General features: G+C 41.9%; 1 protein-coding gene across 1 annotated transcript in view; it reads right to left on the bottom strand.

The window, feature by feature from the left end:
* Positions 1-1,227: 1,227 nt before the first annotated feature.
* Positions 1,228-19,632, bottom strand: part of Npsr1 (neuropeptide S receptor 1) — a 149,931-nt gene continuing 131,526 nt past the window's right edge. The window contains exons 7-9 of the mRNA XM_004652295.3: positions 7,262-7,348; positions 2,919-3,099; positions 1,228-1,343 (exon numbers count right to left, since the gene is read on the bottom strand). Of these exons, the coding sequence (XP_004652352.2) occupies positions 1,253-1,343; positions 2,919-3,099; positions 7,262-7,348 (359 nt within the window). The 3' untranslated portion in view covers positions 1,228-1,252. The remainder of the gene's footprint in view (positions 1,344-2,918; positions 3,100-7,261; positions 7,349-19,632) is intronic.

Genomic DNA, 19,632 nt, shown 5'->3' with positions numbered 1-19,632 from the left:
AGTCTTTGAGTTGATACCATAATGAGGAATGAAATGCTATTAAAGCACACTGAACATTTTAATAACTCCACTAGCAGTTCAAAAAGAGAGAGAGAGGGGAAAAAAAAAAGATTTAAATTCTGGAAAGGAGGATTTTGCCAAGGAGATTTTAATGTCAAGAACATATGAGAAGCTAAAAATAAGGCGCTCACGCGCATCCCAGAGCCATGGGTGGGATGTGTACATAATCAAATTATTCCATTTCACTTGGAGCAAGTTCTGTAGGAAACATTTAGTCATATTTCGTTTGGATTATACTTATAAATACCAAATGCCAGACCTGTCAAAATAAGCACTACCAGCACTTCCTGGCAGAGATGTGAGCTAGACAAAGGCTGTAGCATGCAAAACCAACGAAAACTTACAGAAACATCTAGCCTGGAAAAGCCACGGGAGTTCAGCAGAGCTGAGGATGGTTCTGAGAAACTGTGGGGTGGGGGGAGGGGGGGGCCAAAGTGTCCCTGAGGTGTGAGGAGCGGAGCAGGGGAAGGAGCCTTCAGAGAGCCGCAAAGACCTGTGAGTTCCCGGTGTCAGCAGTCTGGGACTGCAGGTTCAGAAAGCGCGGCTGTTTATCATGAATTTTATCCTGTCCAAACCACGAGCCGGAATAGTGACCTCCTTGTGCAGGCCAGCAATTGTGCTGTATCCCTTCCACCAATCAGTTGTCGATGCCATGGGCTACTGAGTTTGCTGTTGCCAACTCCTCCTCTTGCACAGCGCCAGTGCCTGGAATGAAACTTTTGCTATTTCAGGGACACACATCTTCTTGGCAAGAGCCACCCAATTTCCAATCCCCCGATGGGGTAGGGGTCCAGTTCTTAGTGAAATCTTCCCAAGTAGCAATTAGAGCACTCCTGGACAACCAGCCCCTGCGTTGCCTTTTTGTTTTTTTTTTTTCCTTTGGCTTGTCTGTCTGCTCAGTTCGCCAGGACTCTGGACCACTGCCAGTTCCATGGGAAGGAGGGCTGGGAGTGATGAGGAAGGAAGAGGCATCTTTCCTAGCTAGCATGAGAGCTGGTGAGTTCGTGTTACCAGCATCTGCATGGCAGCTGGCATGCCCTCACTAGATCATTTGCCTTGTGCGTCCCTGAGGTGACGAAGGAGCAGGGAAGAGGAGCGGCTCAGACCCCATGCACATGCACATGCACAGACTGGGGGTGAGGATCCTGGACTGCTGACCGAGGTCATCTCAGCACGACTGTTGCTCCAGCGTTTAGATGAATTCTGGCTTGGACATAATCTGCATCTCATGCCTCTCGGTTCTTTCTCGGAATGTCATTCTGGAATCCTGTGACCTCTGATCCCTAGAGAAAATCCGAATAAAGCAGTGAGGGAAGATAGTTTGATAAGGGCAACATAGATGTTAAAGAGATACTAGTTATGAGAAATTATTCTTGCTCAGATGACTGCTAGACTGTAATACCCAGATTTCCCTCTCCACCGCCCACAGCCGTTTTCCCGCCGGTCAGCACCAGCACTTGGTGGACACGGGCATCATACACCCAGAGCTCCACGCCGGAAGGCTCATTTTACACATGCAGAAACTGAGACTTAACAGAACTTCAATCACTTGCCGAAGGTCACAATTGGCCACAAACACACAGGATTTGAATCCCAGCCACTACTCTTAAGCCAAAGATCAAGTAGTTTATTATTCTCTGCTATGGATTTACTTAGGAAAATGGATGAAATAGCACCCCCCTGCAAAAAAAAAAAAAAAAAAATGAAAAAAAGGGTGAGGGAGAAAAGAAAATAAAGGAAGGCAAAAAAGTGCAGCACTGTATTGGAGCATGTGATCACCCTTGGTGACAACATCAGCAGTGATGTCATTGTTATTATCAAAGGCAGTTATAGGTGTGGTGGTTTGCATGTAAAATGTCTCCCAGAGGCTCACGTGTTTGAACACTTGATTTGCGGCTGATGGTGCTGTTGGAAAGGTTGTAGAATATATAGAACGTGGAGTCTTGCTGGAGGAAGTGTGTCACAGGGAAGGGCCTTGAGGTTTTATTACCTGGCCCGACTTCCTGTTCTTCCTCCCTGCATCCTGCCTGAGGACATGACAGGTGACGCGGCTTCCTACCCCCGCCCTGATTTCCCGGCCTTAATGGACTTTACCCTCTGGAACTGAGCCAAAGTAAACTCTTTGCTTTCATAATCAAAATAAAATAAAATAAAAAACAACAAACAAAAAAAGCCCACAGCACCAGGACGGTACTTGTCAAGGGATTTCAATTTTGTACTGCTACTAATTGTATAACCTAAATAATATCACAATAATCTGGTGAGCCTTCCTTTGTAATATTTTACCTATAAAGCAGTAAGGATTTTTTTAACATCCTATTACCACACAAGTGCTATATGGGGGTAGTTACTGTGGAGGTGCTTTGATCAAAAACAAAGGTGTGGGCTGGAGAGATGGCTTAGCAGTTAAGCGCTTGCCTGTGAAGCCTAAGGACCCCGGTTCGAGGCTCGGTTCCCCAGGTCCCACGTTAGCCAGACGCACAAGGGGGCGCACGCGTCTGGAGTTCGTTTGCAGAGGCTGGAAGCCCTGGCGCGCCCATTCTCTCTCTCTCTCCCTCTACCTGTCTTTCTCTCTGTGTCTGTCGCTCTCAAATAAATAAATAAATAAATATTTAAAAAAAAAAAAACCAAAGGAGTGCCACGGACTATGAAGAAGAGATGAAGTATCGAAGAAAACGTGTTGGCCATGGCCTAGGCCTAGATTTAATTTGTCAAGCTAGTGGAAACATGCTGACTTTGAAAGAACTCATCTATAAAAAGGAGATTCTTCTAACCTGCCAGAGTCCCGCAGAGCACACGCTCAGAATCCAAATGTGGTTACCACGAGGGTGTCGGACACAGGCAAGGGAAGGCCTTACCTGCAGGGTAAGCCAGTGGAGCCACTGAAGAGGCAGTAGATGAGAGGGTTGATGGCGCTGTTCAGGGCCGGCAGGTTCTGAATGATCACAGAGGCATAGAAACGCTCCTGGGTGTCTGGAAGGAGGCTGAAATTGTCCAGCATGTCGAAGAGGAAGTATGGACTCCAACAGCAGATGAAAGCTGGAATACACAGAAGCCACGTCTGAGGGGCCCTGCCTGGAGCTCCAGTGGGCATGTCCTTTAGCCCCAGGGGTCTCTTTGAGACATTGAGTTGTCCCTGCTGTTTAGAACAGCTGTGTGTGCTCACTTTAGTGTCATGTCTCCTTAAACGTGAACACGTGCCCTACAAATGATATTTCTAAACCGAGGAGATTCCTGGATCCTTTCTAATTGTGCACGGTAGTGTGATTTCCACCGGTGCTGTCTAGGTGCCGAAAGTCTGGGAGCAGATACGACACTACTGAAGAAAAATGAGCAAGATCCTTTGGAGACTCTGAGATAGACAGAACAGGATGCATTCTGGCCAGATAGTGACTTCTAGGCAGGGCAGGGGATGAGTGATCCTAACGTTTTCAAAATAAAGACCATAATGAGATCAGAATGTTCTCAAATTTCCTCTCCATGTCTGTTAATCTCTCCAGAAAATACCCACCCGATGCCTTTGTTCAAATCATTTGCTGTGTGGGTGGCCTGGATTCTATTGGCTCCAAGACCCCCAAAGGACAGGGGTGGGTAAGAGATGGGGAATTTAGAATATGTGGCTTACTTTTATGTGACAACATTACTAGGCTCCAGGATACCCAGACATTTGGTTAAACATCATTCTAGATGCTTCCGCGAAGTTGTTTCTGAAGAATATTAATATTTGAGTCAGGAGCCTAAATCATCAGGATGCACTCCCCAGGGCCGGCAGGGCTCATTCAATCTACTGAAAGCATGAAGAGGAGAGTAAGGCACTGTGGAGTGAAACTTGCTCCCTGGGGAGTGTGAACACAAGTCTATTCATCCAAGATAGGGCGCAGATAGCAGACCAAAGCATGGTTGCCCAATGCCGGTTTTGGTGAATGACGAGTGTCTCAGGGTGGCTTACAGCACAGGGTGAGGGATTGCTTATAGGAGCGCGGATGACCCTCAGGGTGCTGTGTCGTCAAAGAGCACACCCCAGCACAGGCAGGGATGACTCCTGGAAGCTGCAGCTCGGAATTGCACTGCACCACTGACAAACAGCTGGGCTGGTGGGAAAGTCTCTGCCCAGAAGAGTTTAACCTTTATATGACGTTAGGGATCTTGCAACCTTATTCCCTGATTGCTTGACCTGCCGTGTCACCTGAGCTTCCCTCTTCCCTCCAGGAGGAGACATTTCCATTCAGAGAAGATCACTATACAACACTGGCAAGAGTCTACCCCTCAACAGTCGTTTCCTACTCCTAAAACCTTGGGGAGTTTTAAGTTTCAGCTCTCCCAGGCTTGATATCCCAAGCCTCCCTCCTTCCTATAGGAGAGATACATCAATTCTGAGGAATTTGTTCTATAATATACAGTGAAAAACGATTCACTCTGTCCGACTGTCTTTGAGCTGGGATATGAGTCTTCTACCTTCATGCTAGCAGTCAAACTAGAACATGCTTAATCAGTTCTGTTCTCGGGCATTTGAACTCAGACAAGAACTTACACCAGCAGCTCTCCTGCATCTCCAACTGCGGGCCTCAAGATGTCATGGCCTTCCTAGTCACCAGTCATTCTGGGTTCTGGGTGGATTGACCACAACACTGGCTGTGTGTGTGTGTGTGTGTGTGTGTGTGTGTGTGTGTGTACACACACATGCGCCTGTGCATGTGCGTGTTTATTACAGGGATGCCATTCCTCCTACATGTCAGAAGCAGAAACCTAGAGAGCTAATATTGTCTCATATGCTTCTGAGTGTGCAAATCAACATTTTTATAGGGTAGAATCCTGTTTATAACTACCCCAGTTTAGAAAGCTAACCCTCTTTCATGCATGTTTTTAATAAACCCAGAAGCTTTTGGTTAGAAATGCATTTTCCTTGTAAATAGAAGAGACAGTCCCTTGTTTGATTTAGAACTTTACCAGGGTTTGTTTGACTGCTCAGAAAATGAAGTCAGTGACAGGAAAGCTGCTTGTACTTTCTACATCTTCACAAAACCCCCACCTGTGTGGGTTGTCACTTGTAGCTGCTACTATGTCTGGGTGTAAACATTTGATAACTTCATTATTCTTCTGGTGCAGTGTACCCATATAGTTACGTGTTAAAACTGGCATTGTTCAGGCTGGAGAGATGGCTTAGCAGATAAGGCATTTGCCTGCAAAGACAAAGGACCCAGGTTCGATTCCCCAGGACCCATGTAAGCCGGATATGCAAGGTGGCACATGCATCTGGAGTTTGTTTGCAGTGGCTGGAGGCCCTGGCGTGCCCATTCTCTCTGTCTCTATCTGCCTCTTTGTCTCTCAAATAAGTAAACAAACTTAATAAAAATGGTATTGTTCTATAACTAGTTATTTCATTTCTAATCTTACTTCAGGTAATTATTATCTCAGTATACTGGCTTAAGTTATGATAGTTAGGAAGTTATGAGTGCATATTTGCAAGCACTTATGGACCCTCTGATGGGCAGACTAAAGGGACCTCACACGGCTGTGAATATGGTTCCTGAGTGAACAGGATTATGCCACTTCTGGAATGTGTGTTTAAGCATTCACTTCCCTTTTCAGCATCCTGAGAATGTGTGTCTATGCTTCCCATTGCAATAGTGATGGGGTCTGATTTAATCCATGCTTCTGAGGGAGGTTCTGAGAGCCCTGGGGAGTTGTATGTGCCGTTTGTAGCTCTGTCTGCAGTGTGTGTGATATTTCTCTGACTGAGTCATGCTGCATGTGACCTCTCTGACCTTTAGCAGTTGCATTGCCAATGGGGAGATGAGTTGTTCCAGGGATTTCACCCAAAACTGAGCTGGCAGAGTACAGGGAGTGGCGTATCAGTCACATACAAAGGAGAAAACACAAATGCCTCTCCTTGCATACGCTCATGCTTAAGTTATAGTGCATATGTAACCCTGTTGTAGGCCTTGGTGATAATTTATGCAACACAAAAGCAAGTTATTGTCAGGCTGGTGAGATGGTTCAGCAGTTAAGGCATTTGTCTAAAAAGGCTAAGAATCGGAGTTCAATTCCCCAGTGCCCGTATAAAGTCACATGCCTAAGGTGGTGCTCGTTTGCAGTGGCTAGAGGCCCTGGCATGCCTGTTCTCTACCCCTCAAATAAACAAACAGATAAATAAATAAAATATTTAAAAAAAAAAAACAAGTCATTGTCCTCATGTACTTATGACTTCAGCAGAAGAAGTACATAATAAGAATTATATATAATACATATGGCATATATTATATCTATAATCATATATATACATTATATATGACATATCTCTAATCATATATTATAAATAACTTATATTAAAATCATATTTATATGCATATATGTATGAATGTATACTGTGTTAGGTAGCAGGAGAAAACATGGAGAAAGACAAGGTAGGATGAAACTAGAGAAGTGTTATTTTAAAAGATTTATCAGGGGCTGGAGAGATGGCTTAGCGGTTAAGCGCTTGCCTGTGAAGCCTAAGGACCCCGGTTCAAGGCTCCATTCCCTAGGACCCATGTTAGCCAGATGCACAAGGGGGTGCACGCATCTGGAGTTCGTTTGCAGTGGCTGGAGGCCTTGGCTTGCCCATTCTCTCTCTGTCGCTCTCAACTAAATAAATTTTTTAAAAAATGAACAACAACAACAAAAAATAATCTTAAAAAAATAAAATAAAATAAAAGATTTATCAGGGAGGCCTGAAGAAGTTGCCATTGTTGGGGAACAAACTAAGGTGAGGAAGTAGGACACTCGTCTGTCTGTTTTTGACAGCAGTTAAAAATTATTTCATGGGTCCTAAGTGTGGAAAGAAAAGCAAAGGTCTGAAGACAGGAGGAAGGAAAAGCAGAAAGAGTGGCTGTAAGTGAAGACTCAGTCACTGTGTCTTAAAGGAAGCAATTAGGTTAATGGTGACCTTAATATCAACTTCAGGTAATTAGCCCCTAATCAGATTTTCTCCAAATTATCTAGCCCTTGGCATTGGGGAGCAACTGTGTTCATAAGAAGGCAGGTTAGGAACCAAATACAGGCCTTTTGAAGCAATCACAGATAGATTAGTGAATCCCACACATTTCCTTCCAATCAAACTACAAGTGCCTGTGATAAATTCCTTCCTTGTATGGGCTTGCCACCACTAGTTTGTTTGGGGCATGTTTATAAAGTTCTGTAATATGGGACAGACATTGCTTACCAAAAATGATGGCAATGCTATACTTGATAGCCTTGATTTTTGCCCTTGAGATGAGTCCTCGGTTGTAGCTGGTGCACAGCTTTCCATCTGTAGATAACAACAGGGGAATGGTAAAATGGAATAAGTAAGTACTCAGGATATGACAATTTCTGTTTCTGCCAACAAAACACTGAAGGTTAATAACCTGCACTTTTCATATAGACAGACACACTTATATATTGATCATCTATGCCCAGGATTCCCTGGACCATTTCAGGCTAAGATAACCCTGTGATGGTTGCTGGAAGCAGCAGCTCATTTTGCAATTTAATACAAAGTTTAAATGCTATGAGATGCCCGTACTTTTAAAAGTCATAGCCAGTGTTTGAACAAGTCGCAGCTGGAATTAAACCATGTACATATGAGGCTGAAGACATCACTGTTGATAACTGCTCTCTGAGACCCATGCTATGCTAAGATTCCCATTGGTTGCTTCAGCAACCTGGGAAAAGCTATTTTCCTAGAATGATTCCCCCAGACCAACCCATTCATCCAGTTCAGAAGCTACTTTCTACAAAAGCTCAAGCCACAAAAACCTGAGCCCTGTCAGAGCCCAGATGTATCTTTAATTATAAGTGACTGCCATCTGATGGTAAAACTTCAACCAACAGCCCACCATGATGCCTCTGAGTATTTTTGCAATGTAAACATTTCTTCACCGGAGAGGACAGACTGTAACTGATAATGAAATGGCGGCTTCTAGGTGCAAAGAACTAAAATCCTAATCCTAATTCATTCCTGTTTTTTAAGGGATACTGAAGGGCTAATAGCCTTCCCTGAAAGGTAGAGGGAACTAAAGACTTAATAACTAACCTTAAGATTAGAAAGCCGAAGATACTCAGTCTTGACGGGCCTAAACAACTCTCCTGATTGATAATCTTCCCCCAGCTCAGAAACCACCTTGTGAGATATCCGCCCTAGACAATGCTGCTAAAAAGAAGCCTATGCTGAGTGAGGACACAAATAACTTCGATTCCTTATCTACTTCCCTTGACCTGCAGCTGATTCAGTCTGTCTGTCTTAGGATCCTCCCTATAATCTTGGACCCCAGCCTGGCCCAGGGCTTCAGCCTTCATCCCGCGGGAAGGCTGCTGCCTCTCACTGTCTCTCTCAATAGACCGTCTGTCTGCAGAGATCAGGTCAGGTGTTCTCTTTTGCTTTTCTCTTATGCTTTCCTCACGGGTGCTGCGTAAGGCCACCCTTAGATGAAGCACTACCACAGTGAGACAAAAGCCATTAGAGTCCTTACATTGTTCTGCACATTTCGCAGAACTACAGAACCTCGGTGTCCTAAGGAGCAAGTGTCTTGGAAGCTTTTTACAGCAATGGTTAAGTGGGGCGATTTTAAACAGGTATTTGGTTGTCAGTGTGTGTGTGTGTGTGTGTGTGTGTGTGTGTGTCAGAGGGAGTGGGGCGGGTGGGGTGGTGGACTATGTGTGTGTGTGCTGTCTAGTGTGTAGAGACCAGGAATGCCAACAGACATACTGCAAGGCTCAAGACAACCTACCTTCAAGAAAGAACTAACAGTTCAAATTGCTGCAGGCACCAAGGATGAAGCCTATGATTTCCAGACTGGTATTGTGGGAAGGACCCAGGCCTCAGGATCAGACCTGAATGCATCGTCTACCAGTAGACTCATTGACACATTGTCTAAACTTCCCAGCTTCAGACTCCTCATTTGAAAACTGAAGCACAACTCCCAGAAGGTTCCAATGAAGGTAATGTGTTCCAGGTGCAAGCTCTATGCTTGCGTGGAAGTGACTTTGTCAGTTGGGATGAGTGAAGCTTTAACAGCGTTTCAGGAGGCATGCGAGCTGTTTGTGTGGCGGAAAACAGAAAGTAATACTACCTTAGATCATCTCGCACAGAGTGCTGTTATCTGTACGTGGCAGGCAATTGGCAGACGGGATTGAGTTATATCCATGGGGGCAAGGAAAGATGAAAGACCCAGTTATATCATTTCTGTGTCCAAAGCACCAGCTGGGCCCAGAGCATCCTGGTTCTAATGACTTAACGAGTCTTTCAGAGAAGTTTTTTTTTTTTTTTTTTTCCTTTGAGGATGACATTGGCACTCTGAAATCTGTTTAAAAATGAAAAGCCTCAATACTTCCCACGGGGGCGGGGGGTGCTAGGTGGTAATATAATCAACTCTGTGCTCTCCGGATTTCCCAATGAGGTCAGTGAAAATCATGATTAACGCCACGGGCCCTGCTGTTCTCAAGATGGCGCTTCAAAGAGAGCCTGGTTACACAGTGCAGCTAATTCCCCTTTATTGGAAGATAAAAGGATTATTTCTACTCAGGCCTCATCCCTGAGCTGGAGTGAAAAGCAGTGAAATTCGGCTGTCGCTGTGTATTAGTGGCTTGGAAAGCCCACAGGCAATGGGCCCATTAGATTTTTTGTTTTGTTTTTTGGACTCAGACTGCTGTAGTCTTAGGGTGCAGTCCAAATGGGGATCATGCCAGAAATTTGGTCTCCAAATGGCCAGTTCCAGCTTGTAACCTTCCTAAAGTTTCAGACCCACAGAGCTGTTGACTCCACGTGCTCTTCATGTCGACCTGACACCTGAAGCTGGAGATTGGTCCCTTGGGACTCTAAATGGCGGGAATTCCCATTCTTGCTATTTGGGAGAGACCCATCTATGGGACCTGTAAGATGTTTAAAAGCAATACTTAAAACTAAACGTGTTCAGCGTCCCCAGTTACACATAGAGCTCTTTCCTCTCTCTATGCCCACAAGTGAGGAGAGTGATTAGGTCGGCATGTACCAGGTGACCCAAAGCTTGCATACCCCTTGGACTCTAAAGCCCTCAGAGAACTTGCTGTGTCTCTCCTCAGTAGCATGAAATGCCTGCATGTCTGAATCATCAAAGTATAAACATTTTCAGTTATTTCCTCAGGAGAGTCTTAGCCCCATACCAATTGGAGGTGACCATTAGGTCTAAAGACATGTCACCTAATTCACCAGCTTTTCTGCACTGCTGCTCTCCAGCTCCAGCAAAACCAAGAACGCTGACAAGCCCGAGAGAATAATGTGGATACAGGAAAGCTGTGCCTCCACCCTGTCCTCCCAAGCACATAGCTGGATTGTGTCCCAGCTCCCCTACGGGCAAGGTGTAGTCATGTGACTAGATTCTGCTTAAGGGAACATGGGAAACTTGAGTGTCTTCCTTCCCTAAACCTGGTTTGCTCATATAAACCACCTATGTCACTTCTTCATTCCACACTGCATACTGAATGCAGGTGTGGAAACCTTAGTTGCCCTCTGAAATGTGGTAGAATTTCCGCTTAATTGAATTTCTGACAGACTATATGAAACAATGGCCTTCCCTTTGGCCTGTACTGTCCAGTTGGACTTTAAATCAGTAATAAATGAACTTCTGTTTTATAACGGTTACTCATGTTTTGAAGTTGCTATGTTTTTGAGGCATTATAAATCATAAACCATGAGGTTGATATATATACCAATACTTACAATTATCAGAGTTTTATATCTTTACCAATTTTGTGGGTAGAAGCTGTGAGGATTATTATGATTCCTGTTGTTTTATTTTTTGAGGTAGCATCTCGTTCTCACCCAGGCTTGTCCTGGAACACATTGTATAGTCTGTCTGGCCTTGTGATCCTCCTGCCTCAGGCTCCTAAGTGCTGGGATTAAAGGTGTGTGCCACCACACCTGGCTGTGAGTCTTATTTTTTTCTCTCCTGTTTCCCTTTCTGTGAGATGCTTATTTATGTTCTATTGTTTTTAAATGTATTTGTCATTAAAAAATCATAAAATAATAGATTTTTTTGGAGTTCTTCATACAGTCTGACTACTAATTTTAATCCAGGCATATGTGTTCCAAATAGCTTCTCCTAATTTGTGGGTTGACTTTTAAAAAGGTTAAGAGTCAAATTGATTCATTTCCTTTATAATTTAATGTAACACATATCTTGTTTAAAAAGAATCTAATGTAATATAGGTATTATCTACCTTTATTTTAAAGATTTAAAAAAAGTCTTAATTTTTTTCACAGTTGTCTCTAAGTCCCTTGCAATTAAGTTTTGCCTGTGAAATGAAGTAAAGATATAATTTCATTCCTTGCATCTTGATCTTCTGACATGTATCAGGCTCTCATATACATGTAGGTCCTTCTTGAGGACTCTTTTCTATTTGTATATTACATTGTATCAATAACACATTCTGTTAACCACTTTGACTTTCTAACAAATCTTCACATTTGGTATAGCAAACCTTTTCTATCTCCTTTTACTTCTCCAGAAATAGTGTAGCCTTTATTAGATTTTGAATTTTCTCGGATATATATAGGAGGAATATGAGAGGGAAAGAAAAAGAGAGAGAGAGAGAGAGAGAGAGAGAGAGAGAGACTGTCTTTTCTGTCAAAGGGTTAAAACGAGACACTCAATTCTGGAAGAATCCTATTCTGTAGGAAGCTCCCCTTTCTGAGTCAGCCATCCTTGAGGCCAGAAGAGTTAACAATCCTTGAAACCAAAGTTTCTACTTCTGCATTTGGTAAATAGTCCTTCAATCTTCCATTTACTTAGATTTTCCCTAGATTCTGTCTACTTTTACATTTCAGCCAATTACATAAGAGTGTGAGGCCAAGCTCTGACCAATCAGAATGAGACCCTGGGCCACCCTCTGCTTAGGGGGTAAAACACCCAGCACATTGCCGGCTGGTGTGCTTTGCCAGTGTGAGTGCTTTCACACTATGCACCCTTCTGCAGAAGCAAACATTGCTTTGCCAAGGCTCATTGGCTTATGTGGTCATTCTTGGACTCTAGATTCATTTCTAACACACATGCACACGCGCGTGCGTGTGCACACACACACACATACACACACATCTTATAAACTACTAGGCTCAATGCAAAGCTTTTATTCACTTTTGAAGGGAACTGTATTAATTTATAGATGAACTGGGACAAATCAACATTGCTTTGACGTAGAATCTTACTTATCGAGAAAATGTTACAATATTCATTAACTTGTACCTGTATTTTTCCTTACATGTATTTTGTTAACTGTAGTTATTTATAGAAGACCCATTTTACCCACCACTACTTGTGAAGAGGCTGATATTAACAGCAGTTAATGGGCTTATAAATTTTTAAGCTGGAAAGTGAAAGGACTATAACTGAGCTTCTAATCTAAAGTATTTTTTTTTTCCCCTCTACTCCATTCTGCCTCATTTAATTTGAAACGTGCAGCTTGGAGAGTACCAGCCAAGCCTGAACAGTGAGATCTCAGTAACATTATATCTTGTCTGCTCCATGGCTCCTCTCCCCAGTCTACTGTCCCCATACAGAAAAGACTCCAGTTTATAAGGGGCAGCTCCTTCTAGACCCCTAGAACATGCTAATTTATGAAAAATCATGGGCTAGAGAGATGGCTTAGTGGTTAAGGTGCTTGCCTTCAAAGCCAAAGGACCTATGTTCAACGCTCCAGATCCTACATAAGCCAGATGCACAAAGGTGAGGCAAGCGCAAGATCGCACATGCCCACTAGGTGGTGCAAGAGTCTGGAGTTCTATTGAGTGTCTGAGGCCCTGGTGCACCAATTCTCTCTCTCTCTTTCTCTGTCTCTCTCTCTCTTTCTCTGTAAAAACAAGATGATATTCAAGAACACTAGTCTACCTATCACCTTCTATACTTGTAGGAATGGCTTTAGAGCATTCCTGAAGCAGTTCTTTTTCTGAATCAGCTTTTGATTGGGAGAAAATAAACACACTTGGAACCAAGAAAAATGGCTCTATACTGAGAATGTCTTGGACTTTGCAGCTAGTGTTTACAAAGTGAGCTTCTGTTCATACCAATCATGGCCAATGTACCTTCGCCGATGAGCAGTAGTGTTGGCATGTCAACCCCGCTGGAGAGCCTATTTACCAGCCAACTTCAGAGCGCCTGGCTGTTCTTACAGAAAGGAAGTCAATTGAGGTCTGTTTATGAATAAGATACACACAGAATGTGATCTCTTGACATTACCAGCTGGCCTGATTCCAGGAGGCCACAGATGCTCATAAAGGAGGGAGACAGCTAAATATAAGCGTAATGGAGACACAAAAATATATCAAATAGTGAAAAAAAAATTAGCTATTTGTAGTTTGAAGACAAGCAATGTCATATTGTATATTAATGAACACATACTTTTATATAATTTTTAAAAAATATTATTTATTTATTTGAGAGGGTGAAAGAGGGAGGGAGAGAGAGAAAGAAAGATAGAGGGAATGGGCACACCAGGGCCTCAAGCCACTGCAAACAAATTTCAGATGCATGCACCCCCTTGTGCATCTGGCTTACGTGGGTCCTGGAGAATCGAACCAGGATCATTTGGTTTTACAGGCAAATCTCTTAACTGCTAAAATATCTCTCCAGTGCTGGACATATATTTCTGAGTGCATCATTTCAGTACTGGAGGTCAGAGGAACCCAATACTGAAACTAGGAAATGCAATAGAAGAGAGATGGGGATGAGAGAGAGAGGAACCACTATGAGGGGAGAGGCCTACTGAGGAAGGGAAAAGCTTTCTATCACCCCACATCTCTGGGCTGCATAAGCCTTTCTCATATTTATGAGTGTTGAACTCACAGAGAATGAGGTGGGCTTTGCTATAGCTGTTGAGTGAGGTGTGGAGGTAACAGAAGGGCTGTAGGGGGCAAAGAAATGAGGGGGGATCTCAGAAGTAGAGAAGCATGTACTCCCTCTGTGATGGGCAGAAATCACAGAACAAGGTGGTAAACCAACTCAATTTAAATTTGGAAGCACAGCAGAACCCCAGCAAAACAGAACCTTGAACTGCCAGTCATGACTCATCTTTCAAATTTCAGGTATATAAGAAAAGCTTCAGAGATCAGACTGGGGTGCTTCAAAGCTCTGGAAGGAGTACCATGGATGGATACTGTTCTTGAGTTTGGATTTTTAATTTAAAAAAAAAATAGGTATTTTTTCCTCAAACTTGAGTTATGTTTTCAGTCATTTACCACCTCTTTCTATAATCATTTTCCTCATGAGAAAAGTATAGGTGCTCTAGCCAAGCATGTGCATTTGGATTCTGGTCATGTTGTTACTTCTGAAGCAAAAATTAGGGTTTAAACACCAAGCTTGGGATATTTGGGATCCTCTCACCTCCTCCCGGGTCTGAGTTCCTGGCACTCTGTGTGTGGGCTCAGTGGTCTGGAGTGAGTAGGCCAGACCCATTTCTGGTCTCCTTCCACTGCCTGGGTCTGAGTTCCTTGCCTATCAGTGTGTGGGAGGCCACAGCCCACTGGAGTGAGTAGACCAGACCCCTGTATCTGGGCTCCTCTCACCTCCCCAGTCTAGGTTGCCTGCCCTGGTCTATGTCCTGGAGGGCTCAGCACGAAGTAGGCCAGATCATTGTTCCCTTACTCCTCCTAGTCCTCTGGTCCAGGTAGGTCCCATTGTGCCTTGCTCAGGGAGGCCTGGCCCCTGTGTGAGCTGTGGAATCAGGTCTTTTGCTCTGGTATCTTGACTGGACACTAAATACCAACATCCCTGTTCACCTGAGTCAGAGGGTAAATGTACCAAAGGACACAAACTTGCTGCCTCCTCAATAAAATAGTCTTCCTAAAATGGGTAGACAACAATGCAAAACAGCCAACGAAAGTCAGAAAATTGAGAGATCTCCACCAAGGATGCCTAGTCCTACTATGGAAGCCTCCAAAGAAATCATAGAAAAATCAACAGAAATTAATTCCCAAAATGAAAACACAATAACCAATGAGACCTGGATAAAAAATATCACTGAACATGAAGTACACAATCAAAGAACCAACAAATGTATCAATGACATTGAACATGATTGACTCCTAGAGCATTCAGCTTTTGACAATAGGTTCAACCTAATGGAAGAAGATGTTAGAACCCTCCAAAGAGATATGAATAAATTGAAGGTAAATCAGGAAATGGAAGTCCTCAACAACCAGTTGATTAACCTTAATGAAGACTTTATCAAATGCAAGAATGAAATATAAGAAGCATCAAGAAAATCAGAATTTGAATTGAAATCATACCTCAAAAAAGAGATGGACATTATACAAAACAATACAACAGAAAACAAAAATCAAATAGAATTTATGAAAACCTCTCTAGAACCATTCACCAATAGAGTTACTCATGTGGAAGACAGAACCTCTGCCCTGGAAGATAGGGCAGAAGTAATTGATCAGGAGGCCAAAAACTTAGCTAAGTTCAAAAAAATGAAGGAAACAGGATGTGAGAGAACTATGAGACACTCTAAAACAACCAAACATCTGATCTGGGAATACCAGAAGAAGAGAAAATCCAGACCAGAGGCATGGAAAACATATTCAACAAAATTATTGAAGAAAATTTTCTGAATCTTGCAAAACAGGGGCCCATCCAGCTACAAAAAGCCCACAGAACACCAAACAGACAGGACCAAAGAAGAAACTCTCCAAGACACATCATAGTTAAAACCCTTAACAATGAAAACAAAGAGAGAGTGTTAAAGGCAGCAAGAGACAATCAATTCACAATATATAAAGGCAATCCCATTAGAATAACACCAGATTTCTCAATGAAAGCCAGAAGGGCCTGGAATGGAACACATCAAAGTCTAAAAAACTATGGCTTCCAACTCAAGCTACTTTACCCAGCAAAAGTATCCCTCACAATAGATGGTGAAAGAAAAACTTTCCATGAAAAAAGTCAACTGTATAGTTACACAAACACAAAGCCAACGCTACAGAGAATACTTGAGGGAATACAGTCAAACAGCCAATCTCAAGAGCCAACAAGAAGAAGGTCACAATAACCAAAATAAACCAGGCTCAAAACAGTATATAACACAAGTAAGCACCCAACCCCATAAAACACCTCATCATGGCAGGGATTAATTCAAACTCACAGTAATAAGCTTAAATATTAATGGTCTTAACTCATCCATCAAAAGACACAGGCTATCAGGATGGATCAAAAATGGACCCTTCTATCTGCTGTCAAGAAACCCACCTCACCACTAAAGATAGACACCTCCTCAGGGTAGAAGGTTGGAAAATGATATTCTAAGCACATGGAAATAAAAAACAAGCGGGTGTTGCTATATTAATATCTGATAAAATAGACTTCAAACCAAAAGTAATAAAAAAGGAGAAAGAAGGCCACTCCTTACTCATCAAGGGAATGATCCAACAGGAGCACATCACAATCATAAATATATATGCCCCAAACACAGGGGCACCACAGTTTGTAAAACAAAATCTACTCGACAGTGAAACAGAAGTAAAGAGCAACACCATCATAGTTGGAAACTTCAATACTCCACTATCATCAATAGACAGATCATCCAAGCAGAAAATCAACAGGGAAATAATAGAGCTTAACAACATCATCTCAACATCATAGATCAACTGGACCTAATAGATATCTACAGAACTTTCCACCCCAACTTTACAGGAGCCCATGGAATCTTCTCCAAAATTGACCATACATTAGGCCATAAAGCTTGCCTTCATAAAGTCAGGAAAATTGAAGTAACTCCCTGTACCATGTCAGATCACAATTCTTTAAAGCCAGGAATTAACAAGAGACACATCAACAACACCAACTCCTAGAGATGAAACAATACACTTTTAAACAATGAATAGTCATGGAAAAAATAAAAAAATAAATTGTAAAATTCATAGGCTTGAATGATAATGAAAACATGTCTACTAAAACTTATGGGACTCAATGAAGGCAGTCATAAGGGAAAATTCATAGTTCTAAATGCTTTCATCTCAAAGACAGGTCACAAACCAATAATCTGACTGTACACCTAAAGGCACTGGACAAAAAGGAAGTATCCAACCCAAAGAGCTCTAGACAGAAAGAAACAATCAAGATTAGAGCAGAAATTAATGAATTGGAAACTAGGAAAACAATTTTAAAAAATCAATGAAACAAAGAACTGTTTCTTAAAAAAAAAAAAACAAGATTGACAAACTTCTGGCCAAAATGATCAAGCACAAAAAAAGAGAAGTTTCAAATTAATAAAATCAAGAATGCAAAAGGAGAGATCACTACAGACAGCAATGAAATTGGAAAAATCATCAGGGCAAACTTCTAAAACCTCTACTCCTCAAAACTAATAACCTGGAGGAAATGGATGAATTCCTAGACATATAACACCTACCAAAGCTCAACTCAGAGCAGATTAATCTCCTAAACAAACCTATCACATCCATGGAGATTAAAAGGTAATAAAGACCTTCCAAAAAAAGAAAGTCCCAGACCAGATGGCTTCTCAGCTTAATTCTATCAAACCTTTATAGAAAAACTGAAACCAATTTTTTTCTCAAACTATTCCGCATAATCAGAGACCAGGGAATCCTCCCTGACTGCTTTTATGAAGCTAGCATCACCTTAATTTCAAAATCAGACAGAGATGCAACAGGAAAGAAAATTATAGTTTTATATCCCTAATGAACTTGGATGCGAAGATCATGAACAAAATCCTTACAAACTCAATTCAACAACACATCACAAGCATTATCACCTTGAACAAGTAGGCTTCATTCCAGGGATGCAGGAATGTTTTAACATACAGAAATCAGCCAATGTAATACACCACATAAATAAACTGTACCATAAGAATCACATGATCATCTAAATTGATGTAGAGAAGGCCTTTGACCTTCAACACCACTTCATGATCAAAACACCGGAAAGAATAGGCATGGTGGGCTTATATTGCAACACAGTAAAAGCTATATATAAAAAGCTCCTAAAGCCCAAATGATTCTTAATGGGGAAAATCTCCAGGAGTTCCCAGTGGGATCAGGAACAAGACAGGGTTGCCCACTCTCACCACTGCTCTTCTAGTACTAGAAGTACTAGCCCAAGCAATAAGACAGGAAAAAGATATAAAAGGGATTCAAATTGGAAAGGAAGAAGTCAAGGTAACCCTATTTGCAGATGATATGATCCTCTATACAAGTGACCCAAAAGTCTCCATCCCAAAACTTCTAAAGGTAATAAATTCATTCAGCAAAATCAATGCACAAAATTCAGTAGCTTTTCTACATGCAAAGAACAAATATACAGAGAAGAAATCAGTGAGACTGTCCCATATTCAATAACAACAAAAAGATTAAATACCTTGGAATAACATTTGCAATGGATGTGAAGGAACTATATAATGGAAACATAAAAACACTTAAGAAAGAAATAGAGGAGGACTTAAGAAGATGGAAGGATCTCCCATGTTCCTGGATAGGTAGAATTAATATTGTGAAAATGGCAATTCTACCAAAAGTAATATACATATTTAACCCAATACCAACAAAAATACCAGCATCATTCTTCACTGAGACTGAAAAAATGATTTCAGAACTCATATGGGATGGCAGAGGGCCTGGGATATCCAAACATGTCCTCAGCAAAAGAAACACCTCTGGTGGTATCACCATACCTGATCTAAAGCTATATTATAGTGACAAAAACAGCATGTTACTGGAATAAGAACAGAATCCTAGACCAATCAGAACTGAAGACCCAGACTTTATGGCAAGCAACTACAGGTGCTTGATCTTTGACAAAGGTGCCAATAACGTAGACTGGAGAAAAGACAGCATCTTCAACAAATGGTGCTGGACAAATTGGACGACCATATGTAGAAAAATGAAATTAGACCCACTCATTTTGTCATACACAAAAAATCAAGTCCAAATGTATTAAAGACCTCAATATAAGACCTGAAACACTTCAAATACTGAAAGAAAAATTAGGAAGCATGCTCCACAATATAGGTCTGGGAAAAGACTTCCTGAACAAAACCTCAGTAGCCAAGGAAATTGAACAAACACTCAACCAATGGGATCTCATGAAGCTAAAAAGCTTTTGCAGAGAAAAACACACCATAAGCAGAGCCAGTAGATTACCCACTGAATGGGAGAAAATCTTTGCCTGCTATAACACTGATAGATGCCTAATATCTAGAATCTACAAAGAACACAAAAAATTAAACAGTGAAAAATCAAACAACTCACTCCATAAGTGGGGCAGAGAACTAAATAGAGAGTTCTCAGAGGAAGAATTACAAATGTCTAACACACACTTAAGAAAATGTTCAACATCCCTAACCACCAAGGAAATGCAAATTATAACACCTATGAGATTCTACCTTACTCCAGTAAGGATAGTAAACATTAAAAAACCAAATGAAAACAAATGTTGGTGAGGCTGTGGAGAAACAGAAACCCTCATTCACTGTTGGTGGGAATGTAAGCTTGTACAACCACTGTGGAAATTGATTTGGAGACTCCTGAAAAGTATGAATATAGTGTTACCAGCAGACCCTGTTATTCCC

Source organism: Jaculus jaculus, chromosome 11 (genome assembly GCF_020740685.1).
Source record: "Jaculus jaculus isolate mJacJac1 chromosome 11, mJacJac1.mat.Y.cur, whole genome shotgun sequence".
In the NCBI taxonomy this organism is placed as follows: domain Eukaryota; kingdom Metazoa; phylum Chordata; class Mammalia; order Rodentia; family Dipodidae; genus Jaculus; species Jaculus jaculus.
Note: the sequence above shows the minus strand (reverse complement) of the source record. Positions and strands in the feature narration are given on the sequence as shown.